Source organism: Tachyglossus aculeatus, chromosome 11, assembly GCF_015852505.1.
Source record: "Tachyglossus aculeatus isolate mTacAcu1 chromosome 11, mTacAcu1.pri, whole genome shotgun sequence".
NCBI classification, from domain to species: domain Eukaryota; kingdom Metazoa; phylum Chordata; class Mammalia; order Monotremata; family Tachyglossidae; genus Tachyglossus; species Tachyglossus aculeatus.
Window position 1 is genome coordinate 42,973,704 of NC_052076.1, and position 20,169 is coordinate 42,993,872.

The 20,169-nt window shown below is 44.8% G+C and overlaps 1 protein-coding gene across 1 annotated transcript in view; it reads left to right on the forward strand.

Moving 5' to 3' along the window:
- LOC119934259 (dual specificity protein phosphatase 22-A-like) overlaps nt 1-20,169 on the forward strand; it is an 84,224-nt gene that overhangs the window by 49,509 nt on the left and 14,546 nt on the right. Inside the window, exons 4-6 of the mRNA XM_038753700.1 lie at nt 5,416-5,465; nt 13,602-13,676; nt 15,110-15,281. Coding sequence (XP_038609628.1) covers nt 5,416-5,465; nt 13,602-13,676; nt 15,110-15,281 — 297 coding nt within the window. The remainder of the gene's footprint in view (nt 1-5,415; nt 5,466-13,601; nt 13,677-15,109; nt 15,282-20,169) is intronic.

A 20,169-nucleotide genomic window follows, 5' to 3' on the forward strand; every position in this document is an offset into this window, starting at 1 on the left:
TAAGTGACTTGTTCAAGGTCACACAGCAGATAAGTGGCGGTGCCAGGATTAGAACTCATGACTTCTGACTCCCAGGCCCGTGCTCGATCCACTATGTCAGGCAGCTTCTCTAATAGAGACGTGACAGATTAGGAGAGGTGGTAATTTCTCATTCAAAAATCAAAAGACAGTGGGAGCTATGAACAGTGTTCTGGTGAGTAGACACTGAATAGTTCCAGTTCCATCCTTGCTGGATCACAAGGATCCAGTCTTTCCCTTGAGTTCCCTGCCCATATAGTAGAGGAATAAAAACTTAACCAACAATGGTGGTGGATGGTATCTCACCTATCAAGTTCTTTGATGTCTCCAGATGTTAGCTCCTTGAGGACAGAGATTGTGTCTGCTAAATCTATTGTCCTCTCTCAAGAACGTGGTACAGAGTTCTGCATTGACTAATCCATACTACTGACTGATTGACTGAGAAAGGTTCTGAGGAGAAGGCATCTGAAGTAATGGAAACTTGTATGGGTCTGTTTCTTCAGGCAGACTTGAGAGGTTGTAGCCTTTGTATACGTTGCCTGGGTAATCAGGAGCTGCTGGGTACCCATTTAGTGATGAGAGAAGAAATGGGCAGGTGTGGCCTACTTCAGACACAGTGACAGGCGCCAGACAAATCAGAAAGAGTTGAGGTGGGTTGACAATCACTGGCCAACAAACACTGGGAAATCTACCGTAGTGGCTCTGTTCGGAGCAGCTTTGTGAGCCCAGTGGGAGGGGCTGGGGAATGGTAGAAACCTAGTGACCCTTGTCATTTGCAGAGAGGGCTGTTTCCAAATGATGAGGATATTTCTTAAGTGCGTACTATGTGCCAAGCACGATGCTTAGTCCTGGGATCTACATAAGATCATCAGATCAGGTGTAGTCTCTGTTCCACATGCGGCTCACACCCTTAGACAGAGGGAGTGGTATTTTCTCCCCATTTTACAGATGGGGAAACCAAGGCCCTGAGTGGGTCAGTGACTTCCTCAGGGTCACCCAGCAGGCAAGTGGCAGAGCCAGGGCTAGAACCCATTCCTCCTGTCTCCCGGACCTGTGGTCTCTCCACTAGGCCACCCTGTCTTCCAAAGCATCTCCTTCATGGGTTTCTGACTAGTTCTGTAATTCTAAAGAGCTAAATCTTGAGCAGCAGTGGCTTGTAGATTTATTCACCCTGTTAGGCACATTAAACTCTGTTGTCAGCTCTGCATGCCCTGTTGGTGACTTAGAGTTATTAATAAAAATCCAGACATCAACTAGTCCATCTCATATCTAGCAAGGTTTCATTTAATTCATCCTGGCCAAACAGTTGCTGGTTCTCGTTCTTTAAGATCTGCTAGGCTATTGATTCCCTGCCAAGGCATGGTTGTCCCTGCTCAGATGATACTTGTGAACGATGATAATAATAATAATAATTGTGGCATTTGTTAAGCGCTTACTATGTGCTAGGCTAGTGCTTATTAAGTGCTGGGGTGAATACAAGCAAATCAGGGTGGACAATGTCCCTGTTCCACATGGACTCACAGTCTTAAATCCAGTAGGCACTCATGACCCTGCTTATGCTTAATGCAGTTCTGCACACTGTAAGCGGTCAGTAAATATGGCTGATTGATTCCAGGATAAATTCAGGTTTCCGAGACTCATTTTGTTGGAGATTTAAAAGTCAGTATCTTCTGAACAGACCTTGAGCAGAATTATGAAACCGAACTCAATTCAAAGGTCATCTGGTCCATTCCTGCACCTCCAGAAAATTTCACCTTGCCACCCACTCATTTTAATCTAACAAGCAATCCATCAGTTGTAATAATTGATCACCTACCCTGAGAAAAGCACTCAACTGAGCTCTTGGGAAAATACAACAGAGGAAGTAGACACTGTCCCTGCCATAAAGGAACTTATGAGCTAGCTGGGGAGACAGACACCAAAATAAATTTTAGGTAGGGGGAATCGAGTGCTTCTCTGTAGGGAGAAACCCCATTTTGGACAGATGCCTGAGTTTTGGGCCACAGCCCAGAAGGGGTCCACATCATTGTTTCACGAGGGGCAGTTCTCTCCCCCAGGCTCCAACCAGGGAAGCTGTGAGATGATTGAGAGTGATTGATTCCTAGGCTTTAAGGACCTGTATCAGCCCTGGGTCTGGATCATTCATTCAATCAATTTCATTAACTGAGGGCTTAATTTGTTCAGAGCACTGTATTAAGTGCTTGAGAGAGTACAAGTTAGAAGACCCAATAATAGTAATTGTAGTATTGGTTAAGTACTCACTATGTGCCAAGCACTGTACTAAGCACTGGGAGAGACACAGGATCAATCAATCGTATTTATTGAGCGCTTACTGTGTGCAGAGCACTGTACTAAGCAGGATGACCGTCTCATCTGGTGCTCACAGTCTAAGTAGGAGGGAGAACAGGGATTTAATCCCCATTTTGCAGATGAGGGAACTGAGGCACAGAAAAGTGAGGCGACTTGCCCGAGGTCACACAGCAGATAAGTGGCCGAGCCGGGATTAGAACCCACATCCTCTGACTCCCAAGCCTGTGCTGTTTCCGCTAGCCCATCTTGCTTCCCAGTCTCTGCCCTCAAGGTGCTTACAAACCAGTGGGGGAGGCAAACATTAAAATAAATTCCAGGTAGGGGAAGCAGCAGAATGGAAGGAGATGTACATAAGGGCTGTGGGGGTGGGGGTGGCATGAATCAGCGTGACTCAGTGGAAAGAGCCCGGGCTTTGGAGTCAGAGGTCATGGGTTCAAATCCCAGTTCCACCAATTGTCAGCTGTGTGACTTTGGGCAAGTCACTTAACTTCTCTGTGCCTCAGTTACCTCATTAATACTGTGAGCCCCACGTGGGACAACCTGATCACCTTGTAACCTCCCCAGCACTTAGAACAGTGCTTTGCACATAAGTGCTTAATAAATGCAATTATTATTATTATTATTATTATTATTATTATGAATATCAAAGTACATCTCCAAGTGTATAGGCAATGCAGAAGGGAAGGGAGAGTAGTTTGGATCTCTTGGTCTCTGGGTTCTAGTGTCTGACCAATACTGGACTAATATTTCCTGCTCCATGGTGTTTTCTGATTAAAAGTCTAATGATCATTCTGGCGTGGCCCTCTGTTTTGAAAAGACAACCTTCTGAGGTCTCCACGGGCCACTTCCAGACAGTTCTTCTGCAGAGTTAATATCCCAGGGCTGCATTTTCTCTCACTGTTTATGTGCCTGGATTCTTTTTTTTTTTTTTTGAGGTCAAATGTAGTTTAGCCCATACGTACTGTAGGAAAGAGATTGATGGAGATGTGGGGAGCTCTGGGTTATGTAGAGTGTTGGTGTTTAGCTACTGGAACCCCTCTGGCAGGTTTCACATCCACTGTTCTGCGAGGTTTTTGAGAAGATTCTACATTCTAATTTTAGGGCCCTGCTGGGAGGATTTAGGATACATCGTTTCACTGAGAAATGTTTGCAGTTGAAATAAATCCTGCACAGGCTGTATCAAGTCTGCTCTGTGGAAAAAAAAAAAGGAGAGAAAAGCCTAACAGGATCAGGAGTGATGTTTGTTTTAGTACCATCCAAGCCCAGTTTATAGCAGCAACTTGCAACACCGCCTCCTTAATTTTCTGTGGAGACATTTTACAAGATGCCAGATTTCTGTTTAGGAATTTGGGGGTATTGTGCTTCCTTCAGCTGATGGTTGTCTTGGGAATCTCATTAATTTTCAAAATCCCTAGTCTCCCCTAGTCCCTTCATTGTAGACAACACCATCCTCTCTGTCTCAGAAGACTATTACCTTGGCATTATCCTTAACTCTTCTCGCATTCAACCTACATATTCAGTCTGCCTCCAAATCCGGTCCATTCTACCTTCCTAACATCGCTAAAATCCACCCTTTTCTCTCCATCCAAATCGCCTCCATGCTGATCCTAGCCCATATCTTATCCCACCTTGATTATTGCATCAGCCTCCTCGCTGACTGCCTTGCTCCGTCTCTTCGCACTCCAGTCCTTACTTCATTCTGCTCCCTGAATAATTTTTCCATGAAAACCCTTACTTCACTCTGCTGCCTGAGTCGGTTTTCTATAAAAACATTCAGTTCACTTATTCCCACTCTTCAAGAACCTCCAGTGCTTTCCATCCAACTCCACATCAAACAGAAACTCCCTAAGGCCCTCAATCAGCTCTCCCTCTCTTATCTCACTGGTTTCCCACTGCAGCCCGGCTCACACACTTCGCTCCTCTATTGCCAAACTACTCACCGAGTGGTGCATCGATCTCATCTCTCTCGTCGCCGACCCCTTGCCCACAACCTTCCTCTGGGCTAAACTCCCTTTATCTTCATGTACAGTAGACCACCAGTTTCCCCACCTTCAGAGCCTTATTAAAACATGTCTCCTCCAAGAAGCCTTCCTTGACTAAGCCCTCATTTCCTCTCCACCCTTTCCCTTCTCCGTTGCCTATGCGTTGGATCTGTACCCTTTAAACACTTGATATTCACCCTACCCTTAGTCTCACAGCCCCTATGTAGTTATCCATAATCTACTTTAATGTCAGCCTCCCCCTCTAGACTGTAAGCTCCTTGTGGGCAAGGATCATATCTACTAACACTACTGTATTTTACTCTCCCAAGTGCTTAGTACAGTGCTCTGTGCACAGTGCTCACTAAATACCATTGATTTTTTGAAGATAGGGAAAACAGTGCCCTGACAGATATGAAGGGAAAGGGAGTTCTAAGTGGGAGGGTTTGTGTGAACAAGAGGTGGGCGGTGAGAGAGATAAGAATGAGCCACAGTGAGTAGATTGGCTTGAGAGGAGCAAAGTGGGTGAGCTGCTGTGTGGTGAGAGAGGAGCAAGGCTAAGTAGAGAGGAGAGACTGATTGAGTGCCTGGAAGGTACTGGACTAGAGCGTCACATCCAGTTCTATGTTTCAAATTAAAGACAGTCTTGGGGAAGTTGGAAAGCATTTAAAGAAGAACCACAAAGACATAGAGTTGGAAAATAGTACATTTTAAGAAAAACTAGAGGGACTGGGGTTATTCAGTCTGGAGAAGAAAAAGCTGTGGGGTGATTTTAATGGGGGTCAGCGAGGATATTGAGGGCTCAGTCAGAGATTGATGAATTCTCTAATTATATCCAGTGAGGGGAAAAAATAGGAAATTTTGTTAAGCTGCACCGAGGGAGATTTAGGTTAGCTAGAAGGGACAATTTTCTGATTGGGAGGGTTGTTGAAGATTAGAATGGAGAAGGCTTTGGATTCGCTTCCACTGGGACCTACAAAAGTAGGATAGAGCCAGCTGTCTGATAGGTCAAGGTGTAGTTCTGACTGGTGGCAAGGCAGTCGTTCAGATGACATTTGGAGGCCCCATTCAGCATTAAGATTCCATGATTCTTTTTCTTATATTTCAGGACATGTCTTACCTCTGCATCTCAGCTTCGGATTCATCCAGTCAGAACCTGTAAGTGTTTAAGTTCTTAATGAAGGGGACTTCGGAATGTCCTTTCCGTGGTCTAGGGAATGGCCGTTTTTGGTGAGGTTGGGGGAAGCCTGCTTTTTTAGTTTTTATTTTATGGTCTGGGATCCTTTTCTCCTCCCACCCTCGGCGAGATTCAGTAAATTGTAACTTTTTGAGGTTGACCAAAGTTCCAAGGACTACCAGAACTCCTTAGCATCTTGACCATCCCTAAATCCCAGGTTTAGAAAAAGTAAATACAGAGACCTAATTAGTTACTTAGCTTAAAAAATGGTCTCCGTCGTTCTTGTAACAACTGCACATTTCAGGCCTCTTACTCAGCCTTGTTTGGTCGAATTCTCCCTTGGAACTTCCTCCGATATAACACAACGTAGCCGGTAAATGAGGTGGGAAGGTAACACGGCCTAATGAAAAGGTCATGGGATGAGGAGTCAGGAGACCTGGGTTCTCGTTCCAGTTCTGCCATCGACCTGCTCTATGATCTCAGGCAAGTTACCTAAGGCCTCAGCGTGTTTCTTAATGCATCATCCAGCTGGGATTTGGGGAGAGAGGGGAGGGGGCTGAGAGACTCAGTCTCCTTTGTAACTGAACTAGTATTGTACTGTACCTGCTCCCCTATGCCGTCAATGATATAGAAAGGCCTCCGTGCCATTCCGAATCATCACTGGATGAAAACCAGTAACAGCGATTGGGGGAAGGGGCACTTGGTGTCGTTTTTGACTGGAGACACAATTCTGGCTTTCACAAACCAGTGCTGGATTAATTCCACAACAAGGGTTTGTTTTGATAACCTAGAATATCACTTCCTGCATGTGACCAGCCGGGTGCTAGCAGCGGTCACTGTAATTTGAAGTTCTTGCTGCTGCTTTTGTATTTGCTGTTTCTAGTTTGCAGCTCAAGTTCCCCAACTACGATAATACTAGTGATGGTCAAAATAATTGTGTTATTTGTAAAGTTCTTTCTCTGTGGCAGACACCATGTTAAGCACTAGGGTAGATACGGGATAATCAAGTCAGACACAGTCCCTGCCCCACGTAGTGTTCACAGTCTAAGGGGAACAAAGGGGATTTTATCCCCATTTTACAGATGAGGAAACTGAGCTACAGAGAAGTTAAATGACTATGAGAAGCAGCGTGGCTCGGTGGAAAGAGCACGGGCTTTGGAGTCAGGGGTCATGGGTTCAAATCCCGGCTCTGCCAATTGTCAGCTGTGTGACTTTGGGCAAGTCACTTAACTTCGTGGTGCCTCAGTTACCTCAACTGTAAAATGGGGATTAAGACTGTGAGCCCCACGTGGGACAACCTGATCACCTTGTATCCTCCCCAGCGCTTTAGAGAAGCAGCGTGGCTCAGTGGAAAAAGCATGGGCTTTGGAGTCAGAGGTCATGGGTTCAAATCTTGGCTCCACCACTTGTCAACTGTGTGACTTTGGGCAAGTCAACTTCTCTGGGCCTCAGTTCCCTCATCTGTAAAATGGGGATGAAGACTGTGAGCCCCACGTGGGACAACCTGATCACCTTGTATCCTCCCCAGCGCTTTAGAGAAGCAGCGTGGCTCAGTGGAAAAAGCATGGGCTTTGGAGTCAGAGGTCATGGGTTCAAACCCTGGCTCCACCACTTGTCAACTGTGTGACTTTGGGCAAGTCACTTAACTTCTCTGGGCCTCAGTTCCCTCATCTGTAAAATGGGGATGAAGACTGTGAGCCCCACGTGGGACAACCTGATCACCTTGTAAATTCCCCAGCGCTTACAACAGTGCTCTGCACATAGTAAGCGCCTAATAAATGCCATTATTATTATTATTATTTGCACATAGTAAGCACTTAATAAATGCCATTATTATTATTATTATTATCTAAGGTGCCAAAGCAGAGAAATAACAGAGCCAGGATTAAAATCTGGGTCCTCTGACTCCCTGGCCTGTAGTCTTCCCACTAGACCATGCTGCTTCTCAGGAGCTGATAATATTTTGAAATGATCTTGTGTTTTAATTTTTTCAAAGTACTTTCACATCAGCTATTTTATCCTCACGACATCCCCCGAGGCACTTGAACTTCTCTCCTGAACGGAAAGTTTCTGACAGCAGGATGGTGTAATGTAATCATGCAAATTAGCACTGCCCCACAAGCTCAGGGCCTGAAAAAATAGGTCTGGGTCTAAGAGAAGGTAGAATGCAGGCAAATTAGAATTTTAATGCTAACAGAAAGATGATGTTTAGGATTCTACTTTTAGGTACACAAACATGGACGGCAGCTGTATCATTTCATTATCTATAAATTATATACTATAAATTATTTATTTATATATTGCCTGTCTCCCCCTCTAGACTATAAACTCATTATGGGCAGGGAACCTGTCTACCAACTCTGTTGTATTCTCAAGTGCTTAGTACAGTGCTCTGTGCAGAGTAAGCACTCAATAAATACTATTGATGATGATGATTATGAAGAGTTGGAGAAAATTGCTTGTTGATTTTTTTGGGACTCTGGGAAGGAGAATTGACTGTTAGGAAGTAGAAACCTGGGTTCAAGCCCCAACTCCTGCTGGTGAGACAACATGGAGAAGTTACATAACTACTATATGTCAAACTCAACAGAGCTTACCTGGTGACTGTGTGTGAATGAGTGTGTCTGTGTATGTTTGTGTGTGTGTGTTTGAAAGGGATATAACACAATGTTGAATACAAAATGATGCCTAAAAGGTCAGTCATTAACAAATGAATCTTTTAATGTTGGATTTGTTGGCCAAAGGAATCATGACCACCTATTGCCCACCTCAATTCTAACATTGGCCCAAACTAAGAATGAGATTTTTCAATCTCAATTCTAGCATTGGCCCAAACTAAGAATGAGATTTTTCAATAAGTAGGGGTTGTGAGCGAATTGATTTTGGGGAAAGGTTGATGATGGACTCTAGTCAAATTGTAATTCCTCTGTGGGATCCCTGATCATTATGGTATTTGGTTACTTGACAAACGATACCCAGGGGTTTCATTTGTCATTTCCATCCTGCAGTTGGGGTGGCTGGGTTGGGGACTTCTAATGACTGCAGAACTGCAGTCTACTCAACCTCAGATAGGGAGAGAGCTAGAGAGAGAGAGAGAAAGAGAGAAAGAAACCTTGTCAGGCAAATTTGCTGGCTCATGTTCTCACTGAGTGGAAGAAAGCAGCTTTACAAGAAGTACCTTTTTTTTCCAGCAAGCTCAGGGTATTTTTTTTTCTTCTAGTTTTTGCAACTGTGATATGTCTACATGAAATTGGCCACAGGAAGGAAGCCTTGTTCAACAAGTTATTTTCTGCACATCCCTTTATACCCCAGATTTCACAATGTGGGTAAACTTACACTGGGAGAGGCTGATTACTTTTCAGACCTCAGAGTCTCTGAGAGAACGTTAGTTTGTGGTGCAGGAGTTGGAGTGGCAGGCTCATGTCTGAGTCTCTCTCCAGCCAGTAAGGGTGGGAAGACAGTAGGTAGGAGGGAGAAAGGGGGAGGGAAGGGTAAATCTGAGTTTTCCTCTCTTAGAGGGAGAAGACTTAGAGACCAAGCCTCTACCTAAGATCTGGGAAGGGGCCCTGGGGTGAAGTCACGCCAGCGAGATTTGACAATGAGGAAGTCAGCAGCGTGTTAGCAGCTTGAAATAAAAATAACACAGGGGTGCTGGGTGAATTTGCAGTGAATTTTGAAGGAAAAGAAATAATAATTGTGGTATTCATCAAGCAGCAGGGCCTAGTGGAAAGAATCTGGGCCTAGGAGTCAGAGAACCTGGGTTCTCATCCTGGCTCTGCCATTTTTCTGCTCTTTGTGACCTTGGACAAGTCACTTCACTTCTCTGGGCCTTACCTCATCTGTAAAATGAGGATTAAGACTGCGAGCCCCATGTACCATATAGACTGTGTCCAAGCTGATTAGCTTGTATCGTCTCCGCTGCTTAGTACAGTGCCTGGCATGTCATAAGCACTTAACACATAACATTAAAAAAGGAAAAAGATAAGGAGAGCTGTGGTCTAATGACTACAAACCAGGGGAGGGAGTTCCAAACAGGAACTTGTGCCAAGGGAGAATGCGAGTAAGCGTTGTCATCGACGTCACTGATGGTAGGAAAGATGAGAATGAGGCTCCATGAGCCAGGGAACTAGCCAGAAGGAAATGAAGAGTGCGAACTGGGGTGTAGTGGGAGAAGAGATGCTCATTGCTGAAAATGGGCATTCTGGAACAGGGTCTTCAGCTTAGTAAATAATAAAAATAATAATAACGATGGCATGTATTAAGCCCTTACTATGTGCAAAGCAGTGTTCTAAGCACTGGGGAGGTTACAAGGTGATCAGGTTGTCCCACATGGGGCTCACAGTCTTAATCCCCATTTTACAGATGAGGTAACTGAGGCACAGAGAAGTTAAGTGACTTGCCCAAAGTCACACAGCTGACAAGTGGCAGAGCCAGGATTTGAACCCATGGCCTCTGACTCCAAAGCCCGGGCTCTTTCCACTGAGCCACGCTGCTTTCTTATAAGATGTCTACTGACCACTCTCATAGATTCTGGACATAGGGATAATAATCAATAATAATAATAATAAAATACTTGTTAAGCATTTACTATGTGCCAAGTAGACTTCTAGACCGTGAGCCCATTGTTGGGTAGGGCCGCCAACTTGTACTTCCCAAGCGCTTAGTACAGTGCTCTGCACACAGTTAGTGCTCAATAAATATGATTGAATGAATGAATGAACGAAGTACTGCACGAGACAAGGTAGTCAGATCAGCACAATCCCTGTCCCACGGGGGATTCAAAGTCTTAATCCCCAGTTTTCAGATGAGGTAATTGAGGCACAGAGGAGTGAAGTGATTTGCCCAAGGTCACACAGCAGACAAGTGGCAGATCCGAGATTAGAACCCAGGTCCTTCTGACTCCTAGGCTCGTGTTCTATCCACTAGGGCCTGCTGCTGCACCATGCTGGATGTGCAGTGAATCAAAATGAAGCCATACACAACATTTTGTGGACATCTGTCAGTCTGCCCGAACCTAGGACATTTCGCCTGGGGAACCCCTGAATCCCCAGCTTGCTCTAGAAGTGTTGTGCTCCCTTCCACATCTTTCTGGACACAGGCACTGTTTTCCAAGCTGTGGAACTGAGTGGCAGGAGCTGAGGCAAAGAAAGGCTGGAGGTTTAAGTTAAAAATATCAGACACAAAGGTTTCTAGTGCCGTATCAGTTTTCACACCAGCTGAAAATAAGATGAATGGTCACCCTGTTTGCCTAATTGTGCCCTCTCATCTGCCCCAGCCCCCCCTTAGGGTCTTTTTTTCTTTGAAGGAATGGGGTCATTCCTTCAAAGTTCTGGGGTAGATAGAAGGTAATCATGTCAGTCCCCTGCACCACATGGGGCTCACAGAAGGGAGAACAGAGATTGAATCTCCATTTTACAGATGATCCTCTAAACTGAAAGCTCGCTGTGGGCAGGGAACGTGTCTGCCAACTCTGTGGTATTGTACTCTCCTAAGCACTCAGTACAGTGCTGTGTGCATAGTAAGCACTTAATAAATACCATTGGTGATGATAATGAGGAAACTGAGGCATAGAGAAGTTAAGTGTCAGGGAAGTGGCAGAGTGACTATTGGGGTGGAAAAGCCTGGGCCACTTATTCCTCTCATCCCTTGTTCTTCTCAGCAAACTCAGTGTTTTCTTTCTTTCTTTCTTTGAAACTTTCAGGACTTGGCAGTGGGGGCACCAGAAAAATCTGGATAACTGAAATCCACAGACCATGCAAACACCCCACTTTACCCAATACTGTAGTTTCATTCCCTTCCTGCGTCATCTCCTTATCCCCGCCCCCAAGATCTGCTAACAAGAAGTTAAGTGGATTGGTTTGAGTTTCATTCTCCTTTCATTTCTCCTATCTCTGTCTATCCTATCTATATCTATATCTATCTATCTATCTATCTATCTATCTATCTATCTATCTATCTATCTATCCTCTCTCTAGTGGAGGACTAATGACCAGCAGGACAATGATCCAAGGGCAGTGAGGAGGAGGGGAAATAAAGGGCCTAAAAAATCCAGAGTGGAAGAATCAACCCCCAGATAAATTTGGGTATCTTGGGTGGTGACACTGGTTTCACTCTTGGGGTGGGGAGAGATGAAATTGTTTCCCTTAGTGAGATATAAGACTGTACCTAGACTGTAGACTGTCAGCTCCTCTGTAGACTGTAAGCTCTTTGTGGGCAGGTAACGTGCCTACCAACTCTATTATTTTATACTCACCTAAGTGCTTAGTAATGGGTGCTGCGTATGGTAAGTGCTCAATAAATATGATTGATATAATGCTAATTGCTACTGTTGTTTGAAATTAATTTGTCTTTCTTGTCAGGGCCAGTGACTGGAGCAGTTCAGGCCATAGTCTCGGGTAGGAGGTAGAGGGGCCAGAGTTGACTTTCAGGCACCTGACAGGCTGGTTGCCAGCAAGGTGAATGCAGATGGGAACCATCTTGGCCTTGGGGAAAGAGCACAGACCTAGGAATCAGAGGACCTGGGTTCCAATCCTGACTCTGCCACTTGTCTGTTGTGTGAACTTGGGCAAAGCATTTAACTTCTCTGTGCCTCAATTTCCTGTAAAAATAGGGATTAAATTCTACTCCTTCCTATTTAGGGCTGTGTCCAACCTGGTCATCTTGTATCTAGTACCGTGCTTGGCATATAGTAAGGGCTTAATAAGTACCATAATTACAGTGATGGATTTAATGGTGTAGATCCATCAGTGCAGACTATTCAGAGAGTATGTTATGCCCCGGGCATGTCCAAGGGGAGTTTTTGAAGGCGAAACTTCTGAGTTCCTCAGCAATCAAGCCATTGCATTTATTGAGCATTTACTGTGTGCAGAGCACTGTACTCAGCATTTGGGAGAGAACAATATAAGAGTGTTGGTCTTGAGAGCTTACAGAATAGAGAACTTACAGTTTAGAGAACTAACATTTTACCTTTCCCTATTGTGATACTTGTTAAATGCTTACTATGTCAAGCAGTCTTCTAAGTTCTGGGGTAGATAGAAGGTAATCATGTCAGTACCCTGCACCACATAGGGCTCGCAGGAGGGAGAACAGAGATTGAATTCCCGTTTTACAGATGATCCTCTAAACTGAAAGCTCGCTGTGGGCAGGGAACGTGTCTGCCAACTCTGTGGTATTGTACTCTCCTAAGCACTCAGTACAGTGCTGTGTGCGTAGTAAGCACTTAATAAATACTGTTGGTGATGATAATGAGGAAACTGAGGCATAGAGAAGTTAAGTGTCAGGGAAGTGGCAGAGTGACTATTGGGGTGGAAAAACCTGGGCCACTTATTCCCCTCAGTCTCAGTGATTTGACTCCAGGAGAAACCCATTTCACATTCATCATCAATCATCGTCAATCGTATTTATTGAGCGCTTACTGTGTGCAGAGCACTGTACTAAGCGCTTGGGAAGTACAAATTGGCAACATATAGAGACAGTCCCTACCCAACAGTGGGCTCACAGTCTAAAAGGGGGAGACAGAGAACAAAACCAAACATACTAACAAAATAAAATAAATAGAATAGATATGTACAAGTAAAATAAATAAATAAATAGAGTAATAAATATGTACAAACATATATACATATATACAGGTGCTGTGGGGAAGGGAAGGAGGTAAGATGGGGGGGATGACTAAGGATGCTACCCTCTCAAGTGTCTCAGTGGAATTAAAGCTCAGCTTTCTTCTAGCCTTCTAGCCCATGAGAACAGAGAGCTCAGTGACCTGTGTCTTGACTTAAGGAGCATCTTTTGCTGAGGCCCTCCGTGCACTTTCATCTTCCCAACATGTCCTTTTGAAGACAGGAAGACGACAAGTACAGTCCTCATTTTGAAGAAGGGAATAGGGGGAGGGCCCAGGGGGGTTAAGTGCCTTGCCCACAGTCACATGCAACAGTTGAAGCAGGACAGAAATCCCTGGTTACGATTGTGTGCTGACCGCCCCGTTGCCTTTTGGTGGGAGAATTTGAATCAGAAATTTTTCCTTAGCCGGTGACCAAGCAGGCTCTTCAGTACTTGACTATCCCAAAGCCAAGGTAAGCCAATCTCTAATTTGGGCCCTTTGTTTTCTGTCTTTCTAGGATACAGCATTTCAAGGAGTGCATCTCCTTTATCCACCGGTGCCGGCTCCATGGGGGAGGATGTCTTGTTCACTGGTTAGTGCTTCCATATTCTCCCTGCTGGTCTGCTCAGGTCCATTTCGTACTGCTCCTTGTTGATATTTACCGGGTTTTAGGGTTTTTAGGGATTTACCAATTTCTTCCCCTGAAAATCACTTTATTAAAAGACGTGTTGAACTAGAAAAATCCCCCCATCTTGTCATTACGACTGCCAAAATGCACCTAAGTTGATTTCCAAATGTATCTCATTCTGCCTTCATTGTCTTAAGGTGATATAATGCATTTGGGTGATGAATTGTCAGGAGCCCCTCTGACATCAATAGAATCAATCCGAGTTTTGGAATGTGATACCCACGAGGTGTGGCCATTTTAAAATGCATCAATTTTTTTTTCTGGAAAATTCACCTTCTTTCCATTTTTTTTCAAGAATTGGAAGTTTTCCTTAGGAAGTGGCCCTTGTGGTCAGTTTTGTGATCTTTAGTATGAGTGTCTCCATACTCCAGATTATAGTTGCCACTTCAGTCACAATACAATAAATTGGTTCCTGCCTTGATTCCTGCCCTCAAGGACCTTGCAGCCTAGTGGGATCTGGGGTCAGCAGTGGGAGGCAGTTACCCTAAATTAAGCAAATTTGCCTCAATATTTTTACATAGTTATGCTACCAAGCATTCACGTAGCCAGTGCTGATATGTACAAATGCTCAAACGGAATACTATTACTGAAGAAATACTTGCCGGGCAGGCGATACCATATATAAAAATAAAAGCTAAAAGAAAACCTGAAATTTTTGAAATTACATTTTGATTTTTATGATGACTGCCACTCAAATTACAGTTTTTTTTAACCCAAAGGCCCATATCCTCCTGTTATAACCATGCTGTATATCAGTGGCTATTTGCCCTGTAAAAAGATCTACATAATTTCCGCATTGTTCTCCAGTGGGGTTGAAGCTTAAATCCTGCAGCTCAGGTCTAGGTTGGTTGTGAATGGGGTAGTGAACTGTTCATGTCTCCCATCACTCATCAGATTCCTTGACAATATAAACTTCGTTGGTAAAGGGGGTAGCCACAATCATTGCATAATCAGTCAATTAATGGTATTTATTGAGCACTTACTGGGTGCAGAGCAATGTGCTAAGCACTTGGGAGAGTACAGTATAAAAGAGCTGGTAGATACATTCTCTGCTTACGAGGAGTTTGCTGCCCAGAGTTGCATAGTGGTCAAGCAGGTAGGCACAACTGTTGTATAGCAGTCTAGGGGGTAGACCCAGTTGTTGCATAGCTGTCAAGGGGGTAGACACAATCGTTGCATAGATTTTGAAGGGGTAGACACAATCGTTGCATACCTTTTTAAAGGGTAGACACAATCACTGCATAGCAGCAAGCTTTTTAGGTTCACACCTGTAGTGGTGGAGATGGAAAGAGCCTTTGAGGGCCACCTCTAACTTCTCTTTTCTTCTGCACCAACAGCCTGGCTGGAGTTTCCCGCAGCACCACTATCTTAGTGGCTTATCTGATGACAGTGACCGACTTTGGCTGGGAAGACTGCTTGTCGGCTGTCAAGGCTGTCCGGTCTTATGTTAGCCCAAATTTTGGTTTCCAGCAGCAGCTGCAGGAGTTTGAAATAACCTTGCTCAAGGAGGTACAGTCTCTCCATGATTTGAAAATGTGCTTTGTCTCAAGTGGGTTTAACTCCTGTAGGCTAGAAGTTTGATCCACAGGAGAAAATAAATTCCCACTCACATTTCCCAGCCCAGGGAACTTCCCTTCCCGGCAGAGACTTCTCCCCATAGTTCATTAACGTGTCATGAGAGTACTGTCAGGATCCCCGTGCTTCTGGTGGGATGGAGGTGAAGGGCCACTCTTTGTGGTAGCCTGGGAAGGACGTTGAAGTTGGTGGCTAACTCTCATGGAGAGGGAAAGTCTTCCCAGAGCAGACCCTATCTGAGGTGTGTTTCCTGGATGTGTGTTTCCTCTCCGTTTGTCACAAATCAGGAGGAAAAAACTCCAGAGGTATGAGATTTCTGAGTAGTAGTGGTGGAAAGTAGAGGAAGGCTTTAGATCAGGGCTGGAAGCTCTTCTCAAAGAGGACTGGGAGAAAGTTCTTCTCAAGAATGCCCCCAGGTCATTGGGAGGGGCACTGAAGAGGAAATAACTTCTGGGTAAAGGAGTAAATAATGGAAGGATGGGGCAAATTAGGGGAGAGGGAGCAGAGGAAGACACCAAAGGCTACCCCAAGCTTCAGTGAATCCCTTTAGGGTGCCTGGATTATTGGGTGAGATGAATTGTTCCCAGTTTTCCCTTCAAGATGTCTGATCCTGCCTGTGACCCAGAAAGACTAAATGTCTCTGAAGAACCAATGAAAAATTGTGAGAGATTTGAGAGGATTATATTGTAAACGTTAAGGTGTTATCTGAGGATTCTCCATGAGATGGAATCCTGTTAGCTAATTTGTCATCATTTGGGATGGGTTTCTTCAGAATAATCAAATCCTGACTTTTAAGTTGCTTGGTGTAGAACCAGTTAGGATAAATAGGCATTCTAAAATGGATAGTGTTGACTGATACCCAAAGAGGAATACACATACTCTGGGGCAAAGACAGGACCATTCATTCTTTTCTTCCCTCCTAGCTAGCCTGGCCAGTTACCCTCATAACCCTTGGAAACTGGAGATGGAAAGGATATTGGTTTGGCCATTTTATCTATTGCCTTCCGTCCGTCCCCCCCCTCCCCCCCATTCCTGGGCTGTCCTGGGCAAGTGTATCCTTGAATTCCTGATCCATCCTTGTTTTCAGTGATTCAGGCAGTGGGCTTTCCCCGTTTCCTGCCATGAAAGAGCCAGCTCGCTGATGGGAAATGGTGTATCGTCTTCAGTTTCCATTTACATCAGGTCTTTTTCATCCCACTGCTCCTTGCTGCAGCTGAACACTTATTTTGGGGAGGGGGGAATTCTGATACCTTGAGCTCTTGACCTTCAGGACTTTCAGACAGCTGGGCTGCTCAAAGGCGCAGCAGTAGAAGAAGCTCAGTTCCTCCTCTCTGGACAATCTCCAGGGTTCATAGATGAAGAGAGAAGTGGCAAGTGACTGGATTTAGTTTGGTTTTGGGGGGAGTGGAAGCAATTGTGGGGGAGAGAATTTGATCCTGGAGAAGGAACTGATTCTGAGCTCAAAGTGTCCCGAGTGGCTCTGAGTACATGTCCCTGGTTCTGATCAAGCTGTTAATTTTGCAAAGGGAGAGGAGAAAGAGAGAACAGGACTGAAAAACAGAAAGAAGATGAGCAAGAACATTTTTGAACAGACCTAGTCATTCAGATGTTCATTTGAGCTTTCAAGTTGGGAGGTGATGAATGGGGAAGAATTGAAGTGGTCGGAGAAGGAGAAATGGGGGGAAAAGTAAAAGGGGAAGCATTATCCGTGGATGATCAGAGGAGCAAGAAGCAGGGGTGTTTGGGGCCAGATCGTGAGGGGTTTAGAATCAGACACCATTTTTTTCCATTTTAAGTCCAGAGAAAGCTGGCATCTTACTGAACCCGGAACAGGGTGGGCCGCAGTGACGAGAGCCTTGAGTGAGACAGCACAGATGGGAAACTCAGCTTGGAAAGTCCATGAGGCCGGAGAACCAAAACCACGTTGAGTCCAGTTAGTTGAAATACTCGCCCAGGGAAGAGAAACCAAGAAATCTCTTCAGCCCTGGGCATTCCAGGGGGAAAAACTGCACAGCCAGGGTGCAATGGGGATGAGGTGGGTCAGGGCTATAGGTAACTTCAGAGAACCCTGGGGAATGTTTTGCTCTTACTCATGGAGATTTAGAGGAATTGTAGGGCAGAGGGAAATTGAAATTAAAAATTGTTAGGGAGGTGGAAATGGAAATGTTGTTTCCACAAATGAGTTCTCTTCTTCACCACAGCCCATGCAGGCACTCATGGTTACGGCCCCCCTCACTTGCTGGCCCTGATGATCTTTATTCACAACAAAGGCATCTTTGGAGCATTGGAACTGAGGAAGGGGCCTCAGACAGAGCTGCTTGGCAACAATTTTTGAGAGAGAATAAGGGAAGGCCTATTGTGGTTGCCTTCCCCTGGGATTTCACTAATTTCTAAGGTTCTGTGTTGGATCACCATCATCATCACCATTGAAATTCATTCATTCATTCATTCAATCATATTGAGCGCTTACTGTGTGCAGAGCACTGTACTAAGCTCTTGGGAAGTACAAGTTGGCAACATATAGAGACGGTCCCTACCCAACAGCGGGCTCACAGTCTAGAAGTCTTGAATTAGATTGGAGCATTCCTTTTTGTAAATTTTTGGGTTGTCTCTCCGTGGACCAGTCTTCTGAAGGCTTAGGACATGTCGGAGAGTCTAGCTTTTAAAATGGACTTATCCCGATGGGGTGGGAACCTAGCAGAAGTGATGCGCTTCTGCTGCCATGTTAGCTCTTGCAGCTTTCAGTTGATTGAGGTGTCTTATTGTTTTCTTCTTCCTTCTTCCTCTCTTATGTCCTCTCTCCTGGCTTAAGTTGGGGTTGTCAGAAAGCTATCAGTAAAGCAGAGAATTTAGTGATCCTTCCTCAGCTTTAGGTGTTCGGGAGGGAGAGTAATAGGGGGTGAGGAAAGGACCTCTGCTTCTTTCTTCCCTTCGTTCCCTGCTCACACGTATGTCAATCAATCTATATTGTGGACCCGCTTCATGCACAGCGCTGTACTAAGCACCTGGGAGAGTACAATAGCAACAAAAGACATTATAATAATAATGATTATGGTATTTGTTAAGTACTTACTATGGGCCAAGCACTATACTAAGTACATTTCAAGACATGTTCTAGCTTCAAGGATCTTGCAGACTAAAGGAAGAAACAGAAAGATACAAATGTGGTTCTGTATCCTTCACCTTCCCCTCTCCCCTCCAGCACTTGTGTACATAACCCATAATTTATTTTACTGTTCATCTCCCACTGTAGAATGTAAGCTCTTTATGGGCAGAGAATATACCTACCAACTCCCACCTACATAGACTGTGAGCCCCATGTGGCACAGGAACTGTGTTTAACCTAATACTCTTGTATCTACCTCAGAGCTTAGTGCAGTGTTTGGCACATAGTAAGTGCTTAACAAGTACTATTAAAAAGTGAACCACAAAAAAACTGTTGTATTGTACTGTCCCAAGCACTTAGTGCAGTGCTGTGCACACAGTAAATACTCGAATAAATACGATTGAGTGATTGATCAATGAATTATTTGGCTTTGCTTATTAGTGGTACTGCCCTCTATGCTGATTCTTCAATCTCTGTGGCTGCTCATTCTCATTCTCTTTCAGAGGCTATTCCTCTGCCTCCCGCCCTCTAACTCTGGGAGTTTTTCAAGACTCAGTTCTGGGTCCTCTTCTATTCTCCATCTACACACACACTCCCTTGGAGGATTCTCCCCTGGCTTTAACTCCCATCTCTCTGCAGATAATTCCCAAATCTACATCTCCAGCCCTGATCTTTCTTCTCTGCAGCCTTGTATTCCCACCAGCACCTCAAATATAACATGTCCAAAACAAAACTCTGTATCTTACCACCCAGACTCTGTCCTTCCCCTGCCTTTCCCAACAGTGTAGACAGCACCACCAGCCTCCGTCTCACAAGCCCTTAACCATGCCATTCTCCTCAACTCATTTCTCTCATTCAACCCTCATATTCAGTCTGTCACCGGACCTTGTCGATTCTACCTTCACAACATCCCTAAAATCCATTTTTTCTACATCCTAACTGTTATTACACTGATCTAAGCACTTACCCTATCCCACCTTGACAACTGGATTAGCTTCCTTGCTCACCTCCCTGCCTCCTGTCTCTCCACACTCCAGTCCATACTTAACTCTGCTGCCTAGATCATTTTTCTGAAAACAGTTCAATCCAAGATTCCTCACTCCTCAAGAATCTCAAGTGATTGCCCATCCACATCTATATCAAGCAGAATTGGCTTTAAAGCACTCAGTCACCTTGCCCCCTCCTATCTTACCTTGTTGATTTGCTACTGCAACACACTCCACACATTTTGCTCCTCTAACATCAACAAACCTGTATTTTAGTCTTACCTATCTTGCTGCTGACCCCTTGTCCGAACCTGCCTCTGGCTTGGAACTCCCTCCCTCTTCATATCTGACAGATGGTCGCTCTCCTCACCTTCAAAACCTTATTAAAATCTCATCTACTCCAAGAGGACTTCCCTGACTAAACCCTCATTTCCCCTATTCCCTCTCCCTTCTGCATTGCCCTTGCACTTGGATATGTACCTGTTATTCACCTCACCCTCAGCTCCACAGAGTTTATGTACATATGCCGCAACCTTGGTGTCATCCTCAACTCTGCTCTCTCATTCACCCCACACATCCAGTCCGACACCAAAACCTCCACAACATCACCAAGATCCGTCCTTTCCTCTCCATCCAAACCGCTACCTTGCTGGTTCAATCTCTCATCCTTTCCCGGCTGGATTACTGCATCAGCCTCCTTTCTGATCTCCCATCCTCCTGTCTCTCCCCG